The sequence below is a fragment of the Struthio camelus genome, chromosome 1, assembly GCF_040807025.1.
Source record: "Struthio camelus isolate bStrCam1 chromosome 1, bStrCam1.hap1, whole genome shotgun sequence".
In the NCBI taxonomy this organism is placed as follows: domain Eukaryota; kingdom Metazoa; phylum Chordata; class Aves; order Struthioniformes; family Struthionidae; genus Struthio; species Struthio camelus.
In genome coordinates, this window is record NC_090942.1 from 176,674,583 (window position 1) to 176,696,275 (window position 21,693).

At 42.2% G+C, this 21,693-nt stretch overlaps 1 protein-coding gene across 24 annotated transcripts in view; it reads left to right on the forward strand.

Moving 5' to 3' along the window:
• The first annotated feature begins 443 nt into the window (after positions 1–443).
• MYCBP2 (MYC binding protein 2) overlaps positions 444–21,693 on the forward strand; it is a 222,431-nt gene continuing 201,181 nt past the window's right edge. For all 24 annotated transcript variants that reach the window (XM_068929451.1, XM_068929456.1, XM_068929463.1 and 21 more), the window contains exon 1: positions 444–939. In XM_068929451.1, the coding sequence (XP_068785552.1) occupies positions 635–939 (305 nt within the window). In that variant the 5' untranslated portion in view covers positions 444–634. The remainder of the gene's footprint in view (positions 940–21,693) is intronic.

The window sequence follows — 21,693 nt, forward strand, 5'->3', positions numbered from 1 at the left end:
CTCCGCCGCTAACGGCGGCACAGGCGCTCGCTAAGGCGGCGGGAGCTGCCGCGGCTGGGGGGGGGGGAGGGAAGCGCCAACGGCCGCCGGGCGGGCGGCGGCTCAAGCCAGCGCAGCAGGTGCCAGCGCCTGCCCGGCCCCGGATTTCCCGGGGGCCGCGCGGGGGGAGGAGGGGCGGGGCCGCACTGCGCATGCGCCCTCCGCCCCGCCTGGCACACGGCGGGAGGTGGGGCCGTGGCGGCGGCTGTGCGGCGGCGCTGACGAGAAACTCCGGCGGGGAAGCGGCAGCCGCTGGCCTCCGCCCCCTGCAGCGGGAGGAAGAAGCGAGCGGCCGCCTCCATCTCCTCCTCCTCCTCCCCCCCACCCCGGCCCCGCAGACGCGCGGTTCGGCCCGGCCTCCGGCGGGAGGGGGCCGCGGCCGGCTGTGCGCCCGGGGCGGGGCCCCAGAGCCGCGGCTGAGGGGAGGAGAGGGGGTACTCCCGCGCCCCCGGCCCCAGCCCGGGTGGATGAGCGGCCTCGAGGGCGGCGGCGGCCTCTCCATGGCTGGGCTCCGGCGGTGAAGGCAGCGGGAGCCGCCTGTGTCCGTGTCTCGCCGGGAGGCAACTTAGCCACCAGGGGGCGGGTGGGGAGGGGGATGAGCGCTGCAGCCGCCGCCGCCTCCTCCTCCTCCTCCTCTGCGGGAGCCGCCGTCGCCGCCTGCACCGGGGGCGAAGGCGGCTTCTTCTTCTTTTCCAGCGGCTCTGGTGCGGCGGGGCCCATGGGGCCCGAAGAGGGCTGTGGCGGCGGGCTTGGAGCCCTGCCTGGAGCCCTGGCGCCGCCGTCGCTGGGCTGCCGGGGCCGCTACCAGCTGCTGCTTTCGGGGAAGGCCCTGGCCGAAAGATACCGGAAGATTTACACGGCGGCGCTGAGCGACAGGGAGCTGGGGAGTCACCCGGGCAGGTAACGTGTGCCGATCTCCCTCCCGGGCGAGAGGGATGCGGCCGCTCCTACCCCGGGCTGGGGGAAGACCCTGCCGCCGGTGCCTCTCCCGTCTCCTGCCCTTCCTTGCCCTCCTCCGCTTCCCTGACATGCGGCGCAATGGCCTCTGCTGGGGATAACGTGGCCTTGGAAGGGGGGGGAGGGAGGGAGGGAGGGGGTGGTGATGTAACCCCGCTGCTCTCCGGGTACCATCCCCTGGCTGCCGCCGAGGCCCTGCCACTAGTTTGGCTGGCGGTGCCGTGCAGATGGCGCTGCCAACCCGTCCCCCCCCCCCCCCCCCCCGGCCAGTGCAGCAGTTACCTGTGCTTGTTTCCCCTCCCCCACCGCCGAGACTTGGGGCTAGATCACGCCCTTTTCGTGAAAGATAACCGTGTAAACTCCGCTCCTCCCATCCCTTTGCGGCCACCAAGGTAATAATTCATTTCCTCATAGTTTCCATGTTGAAATCCCGGGTAAACAACTAGCCCTATGGCCAGGCCTTGAGTCTCGCTGCTGTCAGGGTCTGGCGTGGCAAGTCTGAATCTTATGTTTTCTATTGAGACCTTTTGCTGCCTCCTTTGCACAGCACCTGCGTGTCCTCCTAGTGGGGCCATCCAAGTAAGCGGTCTTGCTGTTTTGCCTTATGTCAGAACAGCCTCTACCTGTCTCGCCTTATTCCTTGCGGTGATCTCCTCCTCTGCCCCCGTGTCGGCAGCCTAGGTATCCTCCAGCCTGCATGTCTTGCTACCCTGTGTCTGGAGAGGGACCACATCCCAGCTGTAGGCAGCTTTTTCCCCGGGTAGGAGGCGGGGGTGGGGGGGGAGAAAGGGTGTGTCATCCCTCCCCCTTCCCAGGACCTCAGACGGATGATGCACCCAGGGACTGCCTTTCTCACAAGCAGCTGCCCCGTCCTGCTTGCCAGTTTTCACCCTCCTCCATCCTCAGGCCTGAACAGGACCCGCAGGACCGTGCGGGTGCTTTTCCCCAGGGCTGCCTCGCTGCCTTCCCCCCGCCGGCCGTGACACGCTGGCTATCCCAGCGCAGCCCCAGCTGGGAGCCTGCCGCTTAAGGCTTTGCCGGAGAATCCCCCTGCCTCGCCGGCGGGGAGGAGGCCGCCGCAGGGGCGAAGGCGACAGCGAGGCGGGCGGCGGCGATAAAGGGCCGCCCGGCACGTGCTGGCGGGAGGGGCGGGGGCGCCCGGCGCGAGCCGCCTCCCTCCCCCCTCCTTCCCCCCCCCCCCCCCCGCCGCCGCCTAGGCGGCCGTTAGCGGGTGCCGCGCGCGGCCGAGGCGGCGGCCGTTGGCCCGCGGGGCCCGGCAGGCCGTTAACCCGCGGCGCGTGCAGCGCCCCGCCCAGGGCGGCGCTCCCGGGCCGTGGGGGGGGGGGGGTCGGCAAGGGGAAGGCGCCGGGCCGCGGGCTTGGCGGACGCTGAGTGACGGAGTGAAACGCGGCGCTGAGGGCGGGGTGAGGGGCTCGCAGCAGGAGCCCTGTCGCGGCGGCCGCTTTGTATGAGGGGGCCGACGGGTGGTGCTGCCTTGAGCCCTTTGGGGCTCGTCCCCCCCTCCGTGAGCGGTGCTCGAGTGCTCCCCGTTGTTTTCCTCTGGGGTTTGTTGAGGGCGTGGATGACATGAAAAGAGCACGTTCCCGTGTTTGCATCCTTTACTGGTATTAAGCTGTGGTGTGGGTGCCCTAGTCCCAGTATGAGTATTAAGTCACCGTTATTTGAAGTTTGCAAATGGTTGTAAAGCACTGGGTGGTTGTGGGGGGGAGGGGTTCTATTTTTTTCTTACTTTCTCCTTCTAGTTTCTTATATTATTTTACTCCTGCATGTATCCTTCTTGGTGGAGCAAATAACCCGTGTTATTCAAGTCACTCTGGAGAGAAAGGAACTTTCTCGTTTTGCTTTTCGCAAACGCAAAAAAAAGTGGACTTTTCAAACACAGGCATGTGGCATCTTTGCAATTACCTGATTCTGTTCAGAGTATGTGATAGGGAAACTAATTTCTTTGATTCGGTGCTTGTAAGAGTTTCCTTACTCTTATAATCTGTAGTTCAGTGCTCATACTTTTTTCTCTTAACTGCTCTTTTCCTACTCGGAGTCCTGTATTATGTAATCCTGCTACTGCAAACACTAAATGTAAGGAAACTTAAGCTTTAATCAACCGTGTGGTTTGTTCTAAGGTGTTCAGACATTTATCTGAACTTTACTTGTCTATATATTTTTTTAAAGTTTTGGATTTGTTGTGTTCTCGGTGTTTTTTTTTTGGTTTCAGGATAATTTAACTTGTATCTTTTCTACTTAACTGTTGTGGAAAATACTAGCTTTGAGTGTGTGTCAATTTTGATGTTTCTTTTAATTGACGTTCTTAAAACATTTGCCTCCAGGATAGCGTAGATTGCATTCTTCTTGGATCTGTTTGTTACTGAAACATTGTTATGGGAATGTCAACTAGAGTTGAAAGAGTGAAATTCAAAATTACTATATATCTTTCTTTTTGAAGGCTAGACTTCATCATATCTTGGCTACATTGTGTCATCTTAGAGCAGATCAAAGAAGCCAGAATCCTCTACAGAGGGAAAACAGAATATAGCAAGTGAAGAACAGCTAGTTTATGTTTGTGAATGTAGCCAGTCTGGACTGTTGAACTTCTAAGAGGATTAATATTTAATAATCAAATAGTTGTCCAATATCTCTTGATACTGACCTCCAAAGTCTATTGTATCATACTTTCTAAAGAGATGCTTTCAAGTAATTTGTGATTGCATCTAGGTATCACAGTAGATAACAATATCAGATGGATTAATTCAAGATTAAGACACTATAGGTTATAACATGCATCTTGATTTGGTTTTTGTCTAGGTGGAAAATTGAAGCCTCTAAAGCTCTCGTTAACAATGTTTGTGACTAGAAAAATATCTTGAAGTAGCTTAAAAATTAACTAATAAAATTCTTCCTGTGTTCAGAGGAAACTCTGTTTTGAGGAATGATAGTGTAACCTGTTTGTAGTATGTTGACACAGAGTTTTTGCTTCAAGCATGCAAAGTAACATTCCACCCTTACAATGGTGTGACCAATGCTTCAGGGAGCACTTTATCACAAACCTGACCTTGATTTTTATGAAGAACTAGAAAGCAGTATCAAAATGCCCATGCATAGACAAGGAAAATTAAACGTTGTGGGGATTACTTAGTGTCACATGTAAGATTAATTTCACATTTACAGAGTGTTTGTTTGAAAGTAGTAAGTATTACGTGTTGAATGGGATGTAACCATTGGCTTTAACAAAGAAGTAACAATGCTTTGCGTCCCTTATGTGGTACAGGCCATGATGTCATGAACACTTTTGTCTTTAAAAGAAACAGTTCCGTTCCTATGCTTGTTCCCCGCTCTGTGCTGATGTACTTATGTATGTAGCCTCTTGCAGTACCAGGTTAGAGACCTACTCTGGGTTAAAATTAACCCAGCAAACATGGTTTGTTTTAATCCAGATTAATTCCCCAATCTGGCTCACCTTGCAATTTTACCTGTGCTTGTGACAGCACGAGGGGAAGGGTTGCCCAGGAATTTATGTAGACAGGTGGGATGAGAGAAGCTGCTGCTTTTGTCACTAGTGTCAGCTTAATATGTTTATGAAAGGAAAGCAGAAAACAGTATCTGATCTTCTCATGTACAACCATCTTCGGTCAGATGACAACTTTAGGAGTATATTATAGTACTATTAACTGTTCAAAATTTGCTTGTCGAGATTTTTTTGAAAGATAAATCTAATTTGATTATACTTAATTTGTGATCTGTTTTGTGGCTGCTGAAGTAATTGAAAATGACTGGTAGTTGCATAATAGCTGGTATAGCCATGAAGGTCTGTAAAACACCAGCAGAAGGTATGAGCTCTGTTTAGAGGGCAAGTAAAACTTCATGTTATTGGAGTATTGTGTTTCTCCTGTGCTTGGTATTGAGTAGATGAAACTGCAAGTCTGCTCTATTGAAGCTAATCAAAGACAGATAACCATGTATTTTTAATGTTGAAAGTTGCTCATAGCTCAAAGAAGAAGGTCTCTCTCTCTCTCTTGTGCGCGCATAGTTCTGATATTTCTTATACTTATTACTAAAGATAATGCCGTCCTGCTGATAGTCTTCAAGTTCTTAATTTGTTCTTTACAAGAAGTTTGCTAGAAACGTGCTATCAATTATTTTAAAAATAGTAACCATTTAAAAATACAAATGATTTCTCTGGGTTACCTTTTTTGCCCATCCCTTCTTTATTAGACTTGCCTCTTTTAGTTTAAATTCTTCACAGGAGGAAAAACTTCTATCTGTATTCTGGGAAAAAACAAATCCAAAGTTGTGAAGTGGCTTGCCTTGAGAACAGGGAAAATTCCAGTGACGACTGGAATGTAGGATTTCTGCTATTGACCTTCTGCTTGTTTTTTCCAGCCATTTTGGCTGAAGAAGAAGCAGCCAACTTCTTCATACTTGGTGATAAAGGGAATTTTTGGAGGTAGGCCAACTCATCTGCACTCTTAGTGGTAAATTATGCATCTATTGGGGCAAACTGATCTCTAATTTAATGTTTATGCATTTCAGAGTTGACCCTAAATCTTCCCTTTGCTGAAAAATGCAGTATTGATTTGGCCCCGGAATGTTTTTAATGTTTACTTTTCGGAATTTCATTGGAGAAGGGCTACTGAACTACTTTTGCACTGCCAAGTTAATAAAAAAAATTTGTAGAAACAGTGTTTTGTGTTTAGATGTGTGAAGTTTGTGTTGATTTGGTTGTTAGTATACCAGAAAGCCTTAATTTCTTAAGATCTGCAGCCTTTACAAAGCTGTTAGCTGTTTTTGGTTTGAAATTTGCATTTTTTAAATGAAACTATAATTCCAGAAAACTTGGAAGCTTTTGTTTGAAAAGCTGAAGGTTATGTGTAAAGACTAATAAAATAAGGAGATGTTAGTGCTTCTTATGAAGTATTGTGTGTTGCATTGCCTCTCTCTTTATTTTTCTAAAATAAGATTTGCTGCTCTGTTTTTTTTTTTAATTCTAATGTTTTATAAACATTGTTTTACAAAAAAGAAGTTGAAGTTAGTCCGTGTGTAAACTTAAAACTATATTTTGTTGGACAATTGATGTGCTGTTGGGTCCTACATTAAGCTAACTTATGCTTCAGAAAAGACGATAAGAGTTGCTGTCTGCTTTAGACTTTTTGTTTGGAATATAATAGTATTTTGCTTGTTATTTAATCCCTGTTAACCCATAGCACAATAAACTATTAATCTCGTGCGTTTTAGTTATTTGTCAGTTTTTTCGTAGCTTTTATTTTAAAGGCACTGTAGTAGACACTTAGACTAAGTCTAACAGGGTTTCTATTCATGCGGTGTTAGCATAGAAAAAAACAGTTATAATGAAAGCTGGAAAGAAGCAAGTAAACTGCAAAATTATTAATAAATCAAGGAAATAGAATTCAGGATGGAAAACTGGGGCAAAAGTTTTTTAGATGTTTTTAAAAGGACAAACTGAGTTCTCATCATGAAATTGCTTGGAGAGGCTTAAGATATATGTCATTTGAGAAATTAGAAAACATGGAATCCATGAGGGGAGCATTCAGATTTTGTGGGTTGCTGGAAATGAACCTTCTTTTCATGAATACAGAGGTGGAAGTCTCATTAGAAGTCTAGTGATGCTAAAAGACACCTTTATCATCTTGTGTAGTCATTCATTCTTCTGTTTCTTATTTAGCAGGACAGTGTGCAGTTTAGGAAGGAATTAGTACATATGATGGAATCACGCTTTGTGTCTTTGTTGTTTACTAAATCATATATGAAGCTTTTGCCTTTCAGTCACAAGTTTGACTATAGGCTATGGCTAAAATTGAACAGAAGCTCCAGAAGGGCTGTCAAACTGGTCTTTTTAGCTAAGGGGGTGTGGTTGTAGGTCAAGTACCAGCAGCTATTATATACTGTTAATTACATTACATGACTATATACTGTTAATTAATGACATTCGGGATCTTTACTTGTGGAGAAAGAAAACAATTAGGTGCAGAACATATCAGTTTGTTACCGAATTATTTGTATCGGTACCCTGACCATTTCACTATAATGTCTTGATTATTGTTGGTTAAGCCTTTTTTAGTGTTTTAGTAATATGGTAATTACCTCCGGAAGTGTCTTTCTAGCGTGACAACTAATGATGGTGGTAGATTGCTGCATCTTTTCCTACTCCCGTTACTGGCTCTTGAGTTGCAGCTTTGGCATTTGTGTAGATACTTTTCAAGCATGGATATGCACTTATGTCATTTTCCTTTATTGCTAGATGAATCCTTGATGTTTGTCAATCTCTTGATGTTGTTGCCACCTTTAAGGATCTTGCTGGCTTAGCATGCTCTGAAGTACTGCGTTTAATGTGCCTTAAACTTTGAGATGGTTTGTCCTTTATAAATATTGGGTTTGGGATTATTGACGGGGATGTTTTTGTGACTGATTGTAGGCGTTAGGGTCTGTACAGTGTCAAAGTTTTCAGCTATGGCAACACATCTTGCTCAAGCATTAGCGTTATATTAGCTCTATATGAGCTCACTTTGCATGAATTTTATTTTCTCTGTAGATAACAAAATGTCCTCTTTTCCACTTTAAACAAACAGATTTTTGCCTGAGTATTCTACTGAAGTTCACAAGAATTTGGAATTTTAATATGCAAACATAAGAAAATACAACTTTTAAGTGGGATGGAAGGAGAGGAACTGGCATATTAGATTTGCAACAGTTGTGATTTACTGTTTTCTTAATATTTTAACCTGTGATTGATTTTTCTAATTTATTTCAAGATGAGCCACACCTGGCAAGTCAAGGAATAGTCAAGAGTTATTTTGCTTAATTGAAATTGGACTTACCTTTAAAAAAAATTTAAGTAATGAGAGTTCTATTGGCAGTTTTAATATGAGGGCCAATATTCTATTCTCAGTAATCTTCAGACTTTCTAAGCTACATGGCCCTGGGAGATTCTTCCACCTCCTGACTTGAGACCATCTGTGTATGTGTTCCAGAGTCTCGTATTTTTTTTATTTTTATTTTATTATAATTATTATTTACTAGAGGAAATGCCTGTTAACATTTCAATTTCAATTATGCTAACTGCTCTGGCTTGCTGATGGTCTGGTAGGTGGCAAATACAAGCAGTTCAAGTTATGCTGCAGTCAAATGTAGCTGCAGCAATTTAAGAAGTTAACCATCCCCCACTGCTAGCTGAAAAGAGTGCTGTAAATGGCCTTTCTGCTTCCTAAAATCTTGACACTGAATTTGAGCTTCTGGTATGTTAGCCATCTCTCTCCCCAACCCCTCCGCCTTTCCCGATAATATTTTCAAGATACTTATTTAGTAAGGTCTTCTCCTGGCATATGATTACAAATATGTTTTACCAAATCTGCAACTTAACAGTATTTGTCTTTATAAAGAACACCTATGACATATCAGTAATATAATCTTTCATATTGAAGACACGCATTGCCTGTGTTAACTTTGGGCACTTGATCCTTTGCATCATCTCTCAAATACATAATTATATTTTTGTCTTTTTCCTACCAACTTGCCATAAACAGTGCTTCAGACCGAGGTACTGTTTGGAATAGCAGTATTTCAATTCAGTAAAGCTTTTAGATGCCAATAAAAGATTGCTTAGCAAAAGTATATTGAGAATATAACTTCTGCCACTCCATAGGATCATACTACAAATTGTCACAACAGGAGGAAGGGCTAACTGCTATAAGTGGCTATGTTAGCATATGTGGTTTATGCATGTTTACATGTAATACACTTTCTTAGTAACTCATATTTCATAGTAGATAGCATGTGGCTTACTACATCACTGCGAAGAGGTGAATGTGCGGATGCACTTAATCTCACAATTGATATTGTTGTCATAACTGAAAAATGCTTCTTTCTTTGCATGTGTTATAGCTATAAATACTTCAGGCTGAGAAAACTGTGGGTTTTTTCTTTTCTGATTTATTTTGTTATTAATTTAATGACTCTAAATCTGTACCTGTTGCACAGCTTAGAAAAGAGAAGCCTTAACACAGCTTCCTTGTCCCCAGATAATTTTGATGCTCTGTGCTTAGATTAGTGCTATTCCTTATTTTTTGTGTGTTTTTTTTTTTCCTCTAGCCCAGGACTTTTGCCTGTACAGGTGCTTGAGTTCAAGAGAAGTAGAGAGAAGACCCTTTCCAAACTTGATGAGCTGAGTTTCTGTAAAATAGGAATCTAGGTTTAAATCTCCTCAGACCAAGATTCATTGTCTTCCTGTACTGTTTTCATGGCAAGTACTTTAAACCACTGGATGAACACTTTAGTTGGTGTCACAGCCTCTTTTTCAGATGTCTCTGTGAAGGTTCTTGTGGCCGCTATACTTTGCGGTGAACAAAAGTATTTCACACTTGTGGCTCAGTGGTGTTGGTGCTTATTAGAGGCAGTTTGCCCTCTCATTTGAATTAGGTGCAAGGAAGACCAGGTTAAGATTTACAAACAGGCTTTTTGTTACATGTCGCTTTATATGCACATGGAGACAATGTCATCATATGTGTATGCTAGCAGAACTCTTGGCAGCTTAGAAAATTTTCTAAGAAAAAGTCTTATATCATCTTCTGTTACCTAAAAGATTAGGCAGAAGTTATTTGGATTGTTTTCTTGCATTTATGATACCAGAAATTGCATGATTGAGCTTTATAAGCCTGCCTGCTCTTTTCTTTTTTTGGTTTTACCCTAAGTCCCATTACGTGATTTTTATCTTGTTTGAACTTGTAAAATTACTGAATGCATTTAGCTTTTTAATAGAAAATACTGTGGTTCAACTGTTTAGAATTAAAAGAAAAAGTTTTGAAAATTATTATATTGCGTTAAAATGTATTTTTTCAGTTCCCTTGTGGATGCACAGTGCAATATTTGTCTGTTTTAAAGCTAGGAAGGAATCTTTTCTGTCTAGGACTTTCTTAAGGCAACTTAATTCCTTGCAAAGCCAGGAGAGGTGTGTGTAGAATCCTTGATTCATGTTCCCAAGCATAATTGTCTAAGGTAATGGTTTTTGAACTGTGGTTTAGGAATTCAGGGTGGGGGGGGGGGAGGGAAATCTTACAGGTTCAATGAAGGGGAAAGTAAGAAAAAGTCAAAAAGAATAAGCCTGTTAATAGTTTTATATTTTTCAGTAGAGGTTTGCATTACTCGCCGTATTTCTTTTTTTTTTTTTTAATGAAAATAATTGAAAATCTCTTCCCTAACGTGTGCTGCAGTGCCACAGTACTTAGACCATTTTGGTCCTGCCCTCCATCAGACTGTAAAAATGTTGTGCTAAGAGTTTTAACCTTAACAGGATCAAACCCTGAACTCTTTATTTCCCTTCTCCGGCGTCCTTGCTGCAGTTGATAACACCACTCATCTTTACTATTGCTGAGTCTTTAATCCAAGGAGATTGTCCTTATATAGATCTGCAGTCAGTCATTCTCATTACATTGAGATCAGCTTGTTCTTAAATGAAGACCTTATTCTCCCATTTTTATTGTTATAACCTCTTGCCTCTTATTTTGATTATTTCACCATGAATTATCTATATTGTTCCTCACAACTCACCTCATACCTGCTTTTGCCTTTCTCCCATTGGCCAAAATATTGTTTCTTGCTAACAGATATGCTCATATGTTTTCATTATGCTTGGGTGTTCTCAAACTAGTCAAGTGTCTATTCCATTTTTCTTCAAACCAATCAATTCTCTATCCTATTTTACTTCTAGAATATAAGTTATAACATTTGCCATTGACAATTGCAAACTGTTAAGTTTTATTTCAGTTGTGTGCACCAGTTGATTGTCTTGTGCTACTCAGTGAAGACAATGTTGGGTTTATTTGGTTTACTTGGGATAGTAATTACTCTATGGAAAGATGTACTGTCATTAACCTCCGCTAAAGTGCTTTCTTTTAATAAATACAGTTTTTCCTAAACTTTATGGAGCATCTTACCTCTCCAAATTGAGCCTTGCATAGAATCATATCAGCAAAATTTTAAGATTGCTTTGTAGGTGTTTTTTTTATTTTGGTGGTTGTATTTTGATTGGAAAGTGGCCAAAAGGTGCCGATATTGTCACTTTTGCTGTGGTTGAAAACTTTTCAACAAAGCAAAAATCAGCGAGTCCTAAAACATCTGTTAAGGGTGGGAGAAATAGATATATTTTTATATGGAAAGCCTTGAGGTGGAATGTTACCCTTGTGTATGTGGTCTCACAGATCTAACTTCTTAGACAGCATTGCAGCTAATTAATGAAAAATCAGATAATTGCAGAGACAAACCTACAGCTTTCAGTGTTTATACTGAAAGGTCGTTCCCTTTGTGTAGGGAGTATGTTGTAGGAATACCTTCTTGCATGTTCTTTGTTTATACAAGATATTTTTATGCTATGTTAAAAGCATTTGCACTTATAAAAGGGAGATTACCAAACACTATTTTGCACTTTTGCACTTTTGCACTTCTGTTGTGGTTAAATGAAAGTCAATTCCATTTCACTCGTGTAGTTGGTTTTAATTTCATCTATAGTACCTGCAGTATTTAGATTTCAGACCATACTGGAGAGGTTTAGAAAGGATGTTCCAGGAATCTGAATAACCCCTTTCTTTAAGCCTCCAAAATTTTAGTTTTAAAGAAAAAATGTTGATTGTTTTTAAAAGTTTGCAGTAATAACAACAACGATACAGATAGGTGTCATAAGTCTGAAAAATAGCTCTGAATTATAAATTGAGAAGTCAGACATAAAAAAGATGTGCAATTCCAACTTGCAGATAGCATATCAAAGTGCCAAGTATCAAGCAGTCAGGTGGCCTTTTACTTCTTCTGAAACGGTGTGTGTGGGGAGGAGTTCCAGACCACAGTAATGTGACTATTGGTCTTACTCCAGTCTTCCAGATCTGTGTTTGATGTCTTAACTGTCTGTAGCTTCTGGTCAGCTCCTTATTCCTCCCCACCCAATGTTCTCTCAAATCTGTCTCCTTTAGTTTTCAGTTTTTCTTAACCTTTTCTCTTTAGGTACCTTAAAAGACTAATTTAGCCTGTCCTACTCGTCTGCCTCCGCTTTCCCTTAAGCCTATCTCAATTGGGTTGCAGTTGATATTCCTTACCCTGGTTTAGAGGCTTAGGTGTCAGGATTTTGATGTTTTTTCCATTTGTAGATGTGCTATTGAGGCCCGAATTTTCCTTTTCTATTGACGTGTATAAGTTCACATCAGAATGTTTATTTAATAACTCAAATAAGATAATACAGTGGCTGGTAATGGTTTGGAGGGCAGACTGTTAGAAGGAGAGTTGAGCTATTGCCCGTTTATTTAAAAAACTGATGGGGTTCCTCGAGCATTATATCTTAGGCTTACCAAATTAAGCTGCTATTATGTTAAACATTTAAAGTTATTTGAGAATCATAATGTCATTGTAACCAGTAGCAATTGTGAAGTCTTAATTACAGCTAAGGAAAAACTCAGTTGTGCTATGTTGTGTCCTTTTAGGATCTGCCAGTCAGGCTGGGACAGTTTACCTCTCCAGAGATTTTCCATAGCTGAATTTCTTAAAAAACCTGTATCCCCTTGGTGAAAAGTAATGCTACTGCTGGTAGTTTTCAGTAAGAGTAGATGATCTACAGGTGCCTTCCAGGTAATTTTTAGGAAAAATACTCCATGAGTAGGAGGGATCTCCATATGAGGCATACATGCCTGTTTTCTGACAGGAGATATCACAGGGAACAAACATGTGGAGTGCTGAACAGTCAGTTCCAGCAGCAGAGCTATGGCTGCAAGAAGTGGTCACTTTGTTACTGGAAACATTTATTGGGTCTTTAGGCCATCAGTAGAAGTAAAGGGCTTATAAGCAGAACTGAAAAGTTAGCGATAGTTGTAGTTTTTAATAAATGAAAGATACGTACTTTTGTCTTAACATTCCTATATGCATGGTAGTAAGATCCAAATTCAAGTCACTTATTTGAGTATTGTAAAACTGTTTTCAGGCCCTATCTGTATTTATAATCTTGCGGGGACAGTAGGCAGGCTTCTAAGTGGCAGTTAGCCCACAGTTTGGGGATATTATTCCAAAAGTTCCAGCTTTTTTTTTTTTTTTTTTGGCCTGTAATTTTGGAAGAGGCTGTAACTGTTGTCTTTTCCTACCCTACCTGCAACTGTGCAAAGAAAAAGGGAAGATCAAGAAACTTCTTCTGGGAGACGTTTTTCATGAACTGCTTCACAGAGTAAAACTATCTACAGAGCAAACACGTGATCAGAGTTACTCAAAAACGCAGGGGTACGAACCACTGGCTACAGAATTTTGATTGCAAAAGGCACTCTTTCTGAAGAATCATGTGGAGTTCATTGCGAAGTTACAGTGGAAGAATTTAAATGGTGTATTTATTTCTTCAGAAATGTACATTTTTGACTTTTTCTCTTTCCTTTTGTAATCTATAGGTAAAACTTTGAGTTTGTTTATGAAGGAAGTATAGGACATAACAGTACAGTGACTCTATGTGCATGTATATTTCATAAAACTTGATAGTTCTTAGAAAATACTTTTTCATTACGCTAGGAGAGTTCATACGTATTTATATAATACATATTTGTGTACCAGGTTTCATTTTATAGAGGTGCATTATTTCCTTCTCAAACATATTATGGCAAGTCCTTGTTGAATATTGATCAGTATTATTGCAGGTGATATGAACAATTAAGTATTTAAGTTTGCGGAGCTATTATTTGTGAGCAGACTTTTTATTTATCAAGAGAACAAATTGATATTTTGGGTTATAATGTTATTTGATGTCCTCTGGGACTGGAGGTTGAAAGTAAGTTGCATGTTTGGATGATAAAAGGAATGTAGCTGTTGGCTACTTAGGCATCAAAGGGAGGTATCTGCAAAGGCAGAAAGTAAAGCAAGGAAAGCCTTAAAGTTCAGTTGTAGGATGCTTCAAAGAGCTTATAAGGGTGGTGAAACACTTACTGAGACCAGTCAACATGAATAGCTCACTTTGGCACTGATTAGGATTAATCCTTCCTGTAGTAGTTTTGTATTGTAGAGACCTAGGTGGAGGAATCCAAAAGAGAGTCAAGGACAGAATTAGGAGTTAGGTGGTATAGACTAGAGCTAGTGCTTGAGGTCATTTATGAACAACGTAGCTGTAATCTTCCCTGAAGTGATACGTTCTGTATGTCAACCTTATGGTATGTTAGATAGCATCAATGATGAAAGCAAGAATATAGAAAGAACAGGCTAGAGAGCAGTTAGCTGTTTTCGCAACAGACCGATAATATTTCCCCTTTGGGTGGCTGGGAAAACTGGCTGAGGCAATTTCATAGCTATTAGGGATTTTCTTGGAGAATTCATGGAAGATGTATAAGGTTTTAGAAGACTAGTATAAAGTGAACAGGTAAATAGTGCCTGCTTTGAAAATGGATAAAGGAGAACTCAAGATACTCTAGAGTAGTTTGTGTAAATTACATTTCTAAAAGTACTGGAAAAATTTTATGTTATATAAAAGAAGGTGATGAAGTAGACACAAAGTGGATTTATGATGAACCATGGCGGGGAAACTTAATACAGCACTATTAACAGCTATCTAAAGCTCATTTTCAAATAATTATAGGCGATCGTTAGTATTGTCCCAAAATAAATCTTTATTTTAAATGCTAAGCTTGTTCTAAAATCAGATGATACAGTTTGTATCCAGCTCCAGACACCCAGTTCTGCAACTCGGGGCTTGCTCTGAACCAAACCAAACCTTACAATATCTTGTTATAGCAGGTCAGATGGGACTGTACCAGAAATCTACCTCTAGTCTTGGGCCTGCACCAGGAAGCATGTACCGAACTCCAAGCAGATGCAAGTGAGAAAAACATGAGAACTGGTGCTGCCCCTGTCTGCTTATTGAATGGTCTGTAGCCATCCTTTCTCAGGTGGATTTTTTTTTTTTCTCGTGTTGTCTTCCCACCTCTTCTTTCCTAGAAGAATAGCAGGTTTGGCTTTTGGACAGTCAATTTGATTATCCCTGCTCTAGATGGAACTACTGTAAGGTGGGTTCAAAGCTGCTTAGAAAACCACCCTTGATGGCTGCTGCCGACTGGCTTGCTGTCGGATGGGCAGAACGCATGAAGAAGTAACAATAGGTGTTGTCCACCTGGATCTGTCCTAGGTCCTGAAATATTCAATCTTTTCATTAACAATTTGGATTATAGGGTTGAGAGTATGCTTTGTGTATGACACCAAGCTTGGAAAGGTTATAAGTATACTCAAGGTAAGAATAACCTCAATACATGATTCAAGAAAAAAATCGATAAGCACAAACATGAAAACAACATTGTGAATAAAATGTAAAGTAAAAATTCTTCATGAGAGGTTCTGTGTATTATATAAAATTATAAATTGAATGTCATTCAGCAGTATCATTCTGTTTGAGTACTTGTGCTTTTTTTCAAAATGTGTTGGAATTTTTTTGTTTTTTCTTTTTTGTTTTATGCACTGTAGGAAACCTGAAGTAATTTTTGTCCTTTACTTTGCACTTCAGGACTGGGGGGCTTTTTTATCCCCTTTTTTTCCCTTCATTGAGAAGGATGAGTTGTGAGTGTAAAGAGAATAGCAAAATTGGATGTCAGCGACATAAATGATTGGTAGTTTAGAAAATACGACTGCTAAGCTTGAAGGATTGATACTACTTAATTGACAGAAGACTTATCTCTTCTCAGTCTTCAAATAAATTCAAGCCAGCTGTGGAAAAAGAATGAACTGTTTTTTTCTGTGCAGTAGAAGTAAAATAATAGCATTTAATTTCCACAAGGGAGATTCAGAAAAGACTTCAAAAAGTACTTTTTAATAGATTTAGCTAAGATGTAGTGGATGGATGGTCGTTCTAAGCATTTACTATCTCTACAGGGAGAATGCCTATCATCAATGAAATAGAATTTGACTACTCCTGCCCTGGACCATGGGATGGAAAACCTGACCTTTCAGGGTCCTTTGCAGACACTGTTTTTCAATGATTCTAGAATACTCTCCACCTCTCAAATTACATTTTATATTACCTGGGGACATGCACAACTTTTCTGTACCATTGAAGTTGTCTGGAAATAAATATTTTAGTCTTAAAGATCCTGACTGCCTTGTCCCAGTTGATCCATCTGCAGAGCATAATTTTTGGTTGTACATATTGGTGCTGTGCACTTCTTAGGATATCCTTCAGCGTGGGTTATAGGCAAGATGGAATATGGATTGATTCAAGTGAGTGGCTTATCTTGTTGTGGGTGTGTATTTTAGATGTGGTAGTTTGATTTTCATCCTTTAAGTGTGGATACTATTCTAGTATTGATTATGCTGTGTAATTGCCATAAATGTCTGGTTTTATGCCTAAACTGTCTGTATATTTGCTGCTCCAGATGGTGAAAAGATGAAAAATCTCAGTGTCCCTCTGTTAGGAAGCATAATGAGATCTGTGGTACGGAACTAAAAAAATGCTACATTTAGGATTAGAAAAAATGTACTGTTCCCACAATATGCAGGGACGCTTGTTATACACTCAGATTTTACTTTAGTATGTAAATAAAGAGTGAGGATCACAGAATAGTTGAGGTTGGAAGGGACTTGGGGAGCTTGTCTCATCCAAGCTCGCTGCTTAAAGCAGGATCAACCAGAGCAGCTCACTCAGGACCTTGTGCCATTGGGTTTTGAATATGCCAAAAGATGGGGAATCCAGTCTCTCAGAGCAACATGTTCCAGTGTTTGATGACCCTTATAGTAAAGAGGTTCTTATATTTAAATGAAACTTCCTCTATTTGTTTCATGACCTTTCACTGGGCACCACTGTGAAGAGACTGGCTCCATCTTCTATACATCCTCCCATCAGGTGTTTACGTGCATTGATAAGATGCTCCCTGAGTCTTCTCTAGGCTGAACAGTCCCTTCTCTCCTATGAGGAAAGGCAGCAAGAGCTGGGCCTGTTCAGCCTGGAAAAGAGAAGGCTTGGGGGGAATCTGATCAATGTGTACAAGTATCTGAAGGGAGGGTGGCAAGAGGATGGGGTCAGACTCTTCTCTGTGGTGCCCAGTGACAGGACGAGAGGCAACGGGCAGAAACGGAAACACAGAAGTTCCAGCTGAGCACGAGGGAAAAACTTCTTGGCTGTGAGGGTGACAGGGCACTGGAGCAGGTTGCCCAGAGAGGTTGTGGAGTCTCCCTCGCTGGAGATAGTCAAAACCCGCCTGGACGTGAACCTGGGCAGTGTGCTCTGGAGGAGCCTGCTTGAGGAGGGGGGTTGGACTAGATGTCCAGAGGTCCCTTCCAACCTAAACTCTTCTGTGATCTTGCTCAGCATCTCCTCATGGGTCAGATGCTCTAAGCCTCTAATCGTCTTTGTGACCCTTCACTAGACTTGCTTCATTATGCCCATGTCTGTCTTGTACTGGGAAGCCCAAAGCTGAACATAGATGTGGCCTAACCAGTGCTGAAGAGAGGAAAAGGATAATCTTGTTCGAGCTCTTGGTAATGTTTTTCCTAATGCCATCCACAATGCTGTTGGCTTCCTTTGCTGGCTCATGTTCAACGTATCCACCAGGAGAAAGCCCCAGGTCTTTTTCTGTAAAGCTACTTTCTAGCTGGGCAAGCTCTAGCCTGTACAGGTGCATGGGGTTATTCCTTCCCTGGTGCAAGGCTGGACATTCCCCTTTACTCCTTCAAGAGATTCGTGTTGGCCAATTTCTCCAGCCTATCGAGATCCCTCTGAATAGCAGCATAAGCATCAGGGATACCAACCAGCCCTCCATGTTTTCTGCCCTCTGCAGACTTGCTAAAAATGTACTCTATCTTATCATCCAGGTCACTAATGAAGAGCTTAAACCGTATTGGCCTCAGTATTCACCCCTAGGTGATCCTACTGGTGATTGACCTGCGGCTGAACTTTGTGCTGCTCCTTGCAACCCTCTGAGCCTGGCAGTTCAGTCAGTTTTCAGTCTACCTCATTTCCACCTACATAGCCTGTACTTCATCAGCTTGCCTATTAAGATATCATGGGAGATAGTTGTGAAAGCCTTACTGAAGCGCAGATAAACAACATCTGCTGTTCTCCCTCTATCCGCTGAGCCAGCTTTCTCATTGTAGAAGGCTACCAGGTTTGTCAAGCATAATTTCCCATTCATAAATCCAAGCTGACTATTCCCAATCACTTTTTCACCTCTTATATGGTTGCTTTTTATATTTTATTTTAGGCAGGATCTCCTTGTTACAGAATCACAGAATGGTTGAGGTTGGAAGGGTCCTCTGGAGATCATCTAGTCCAACCCCCCTGCTCAAGCAGGGTCCTCTAGAGCATATTTCCCAGAGTTGCGTCCAGACGGGTTTTGACTATCTCCAGCGAAGGAGACTCCACAACCTCTCTGGGCAACCTGCTCCAGTGCCCTGTCACCCTCACAGCCAAGAAGTTTTTCCTCATGTTCAGGTGGACCTGCCTGTGGTTCAGTTTGTGCCCGTTGCCTCTTGTCCTGTTGCTGGGCACCACGGAGAAGAGGCTGGCCTCATCCTCTTGACACCCCCCCTTCAGATACTTGTACACGTTGATGAGATCGCCTCTCAATCTTCTCTTCTCCAGGCTGAACAGGCCCAGCTCTTGCAGTCTTTCTTCATAGGAGAGGTGCTCCAGCCCTCTAATCATCTTGGTAGCCCTCCGCTGGACTCTCTCCAGGAGTGCCATGTCTCTCTTGTCCTGGGGAGCCCACAACTGGACCCAGCACTCCAGACGAGGCCTCCCCAGGGTTGAGTAGAGGAGCAGGATCACCTCCCTCGACCTGCTGGCAACACTCTGCCTCATGCAGTCCAGGAGACCCTTGGCCTTCTTGGCCACAAGGGCACGTTGCTGGCTCATGTTTAACTTGTTGTCCACGAGGACTCCCAGGTCCTTCTCGGCAGAGCTGCTTTCCAGCAGGTCAGCCCCCAGCCTGTCCTGGTGCATGGGGGTTATTCCACCCTAACATTCCTAATTTCTCCTTTCTTCATCTGTACTGGCTTCCTGATGCCTTTGCTTGACTTGTGCACATGCAGGTGGACCATTTTTGAACTTGGAGGAGGTGATTCTTGAAAATCAACCAGCTCTCCTGCAATCTTTTTCTCTGTAGGCCTATATACTAGATTATTCTCTGTGTGTGTGTGTGTGTGTGTATATATATACATATTAGATTATTCTAAGCAGGTCCCTGAAGAGGCCAAAGTCTGCTCTTTCTTGAAGTTCAAGGTTTTGATCCTACTTTCAGCTTGCTACGTTTTCTCAGGATCTTGAACTCCACCATGGTCACTGCTATATAGTTGTAGCTGTGGCTGCCCCTGACCTACATAACCCTGACCAGTTCTTCCATGTTTGTAAGTATGAGCTCCAGCAGACCTTCTCCTCTCATTGGCTCCTTGATCACCTGTTTCAGGAAGTTATCGTCAATGCGTTCGAGAAACCTCTAGGATTGCTTGTGCGCTGCAGAGTTGCCCTTCTACCAAAGATTGGGCTGATTAAAGTCCCACATGAGTACTAGGACCTGTGAATGTAAGGCCTCTTGTGGTTATCTGAAGAAGACCTGATCTGCTTCTTCCTGATCATGTGGTCTGTAGCAGACAATCATAACAGTGTCACCCGCGTTGGTCTGCACTCTTAATTCTAACCCATATGCTCTCAACTGGCTCATCATCTGTTTCATCGTCTGGTGAATAATGAAAAGGACAAGGCCATCCAGTTGGCATGATGCCAAAACTATGATAAACATGCTAGTTGAGCTTGGACATGGAAAGGTAAAGGAGAACCATCAAACTGAATGGTACAAACATGTGAAAATGACTGTGTCTGCAGCTTTCTTTGAAGTATAATTTATACCTCCCAAAGACTAAAAGAGGAGAGTGATGGAGTCGTGGCATTTTCTAGGCAGTCATTTTATGCTGATACAACTCAATTTACTCAAAATAGTCTTCTCTTTCCCTATTTCTCTTTTATAAACAAGTCTGTAATACTTTGGTTCTGCAGTGGTGAATTAGGAGCACGACGCTTTTGTGTGCTGTAGAGTGACTATGAAGATAAGTCTTTGAAAAATTGAGAGGTGCATAGGTGTTATTGTAATATGCTTTTTCAAAAAAATAAAAAACCACGAAAGAGGTGTAGACTTCTTGACAGTTTGCTGGATAGGAGTTAAGGTAGGTAAGACAGGACACTGTGGCTGACATCTAACCCCTTTGGACCAATTAGCCTTTCTCTGGTCTTGTTGCCATTTTGGCAAATGTGATGTTCCATTGTATTGTGGTAGTCTTTGCATAATGTATTTTGTAATTTGTGGATCCTTTATGACAGTAATAAACCTGTACAAAGAAAGCTGCCAAGCAGACTAGTGAGTATGTGATTTCTGCATGTAAATATGAGTATTTTTATTACTGATCTTGAGCTGTTATTCCGTATGAAGCAGCTGAGGAAAACAGAGTGGAGGAAGCATCAGTCAATTGCTTTTCAACCTGTGTCTATATGTCAGTATGTTACACTTTGGTATGTTGGTAGATCTGCAGCTGTTTAGGGAACTTGATGCTATGATGTTTTTACAGACTCTAATGAGGATGTTGAGACACGATGGTGACTACAGGACTCTCGGGGCTATCATGATTGTAGTTTGGAGTTGCAGGCTACTTGACTTAAAAAGTTGGTTGTTAAGCTTGGTTGTTACGAAGGTAATGCTTTCTATTTCTTGTCCAACCAAATTGACTTGTCAGCGACTGTAATTCATCAAATTCAGGGAACAAAAAAATGATTTGATATCAGTAATATGACAGTGTGCACTTTAGTGTCACTGAGTAGTTGCTGCCTCTAATAGCGTTTTTTCCATCAGCCCTTGACTGCTGAAGTTAACTGCACAGAGTGAATACCTATGGAAACTTGAAATAATATAGACTATTTGTCATTGATCTAGCCACAGCATGCCTTTGTAATAGACCTCTCCTGTCAACAGTATGCTTTTTCCTAGGAAGCCTAGCCACCTCATCAGAACCAGCAAGTTTAGAAAAATTCACTGAGTTAAATTCAGTTGGAAATTAAAAAAATATATATTACCGTGTGGTAGCATGTGGCTTACTAAATTCACTCATTTCTCCAAAATGTACTCAAAGATTTAATCAGTAGCAGGGTGACTGGGTGTGAAACTGTACTAGCTATCATGACCTTTGGTAACACATTTCACATAAAAGAAAAGCAGTTTAATACAAATTTTGTTACTCCCATTTTGCCTTAGCAGTAGGGACAGAATAATACTTTTAGTGATGCTTTTAGTGTTACATGGTGTAGCCGAGACGCAGTAACGTTGCCCTGTATTTACTAATTCAGTGACAATATTGGGGGAAAAAAAGTCCCACACAAAAACTTCCTGTTCCTTCTCAAATGTAAGTTATAAATTGCAATTCAGGACTACTGTGCTTCGAGGAAAGGTTCTTCTCTTTGGATTTCCTCAGATCTTGCAAACAGAATAAGAGTAATGATAGTAAAGCAGCTGATGAGTGTCTCACCTTTAATGTAGCAAATCTTGCAAATATTACCTTCTGATTTAAAAATTAGTGAACTAGTCATGGTGTTACTTCCTTCCATTGCAGATGCCACAACATTGAATAGAAAGTCATTTAACAACTACATTTAAAAACTGTTAAACAATTGGTCAGTTGCCTTTTTTTTGTGTGTGTCAGACA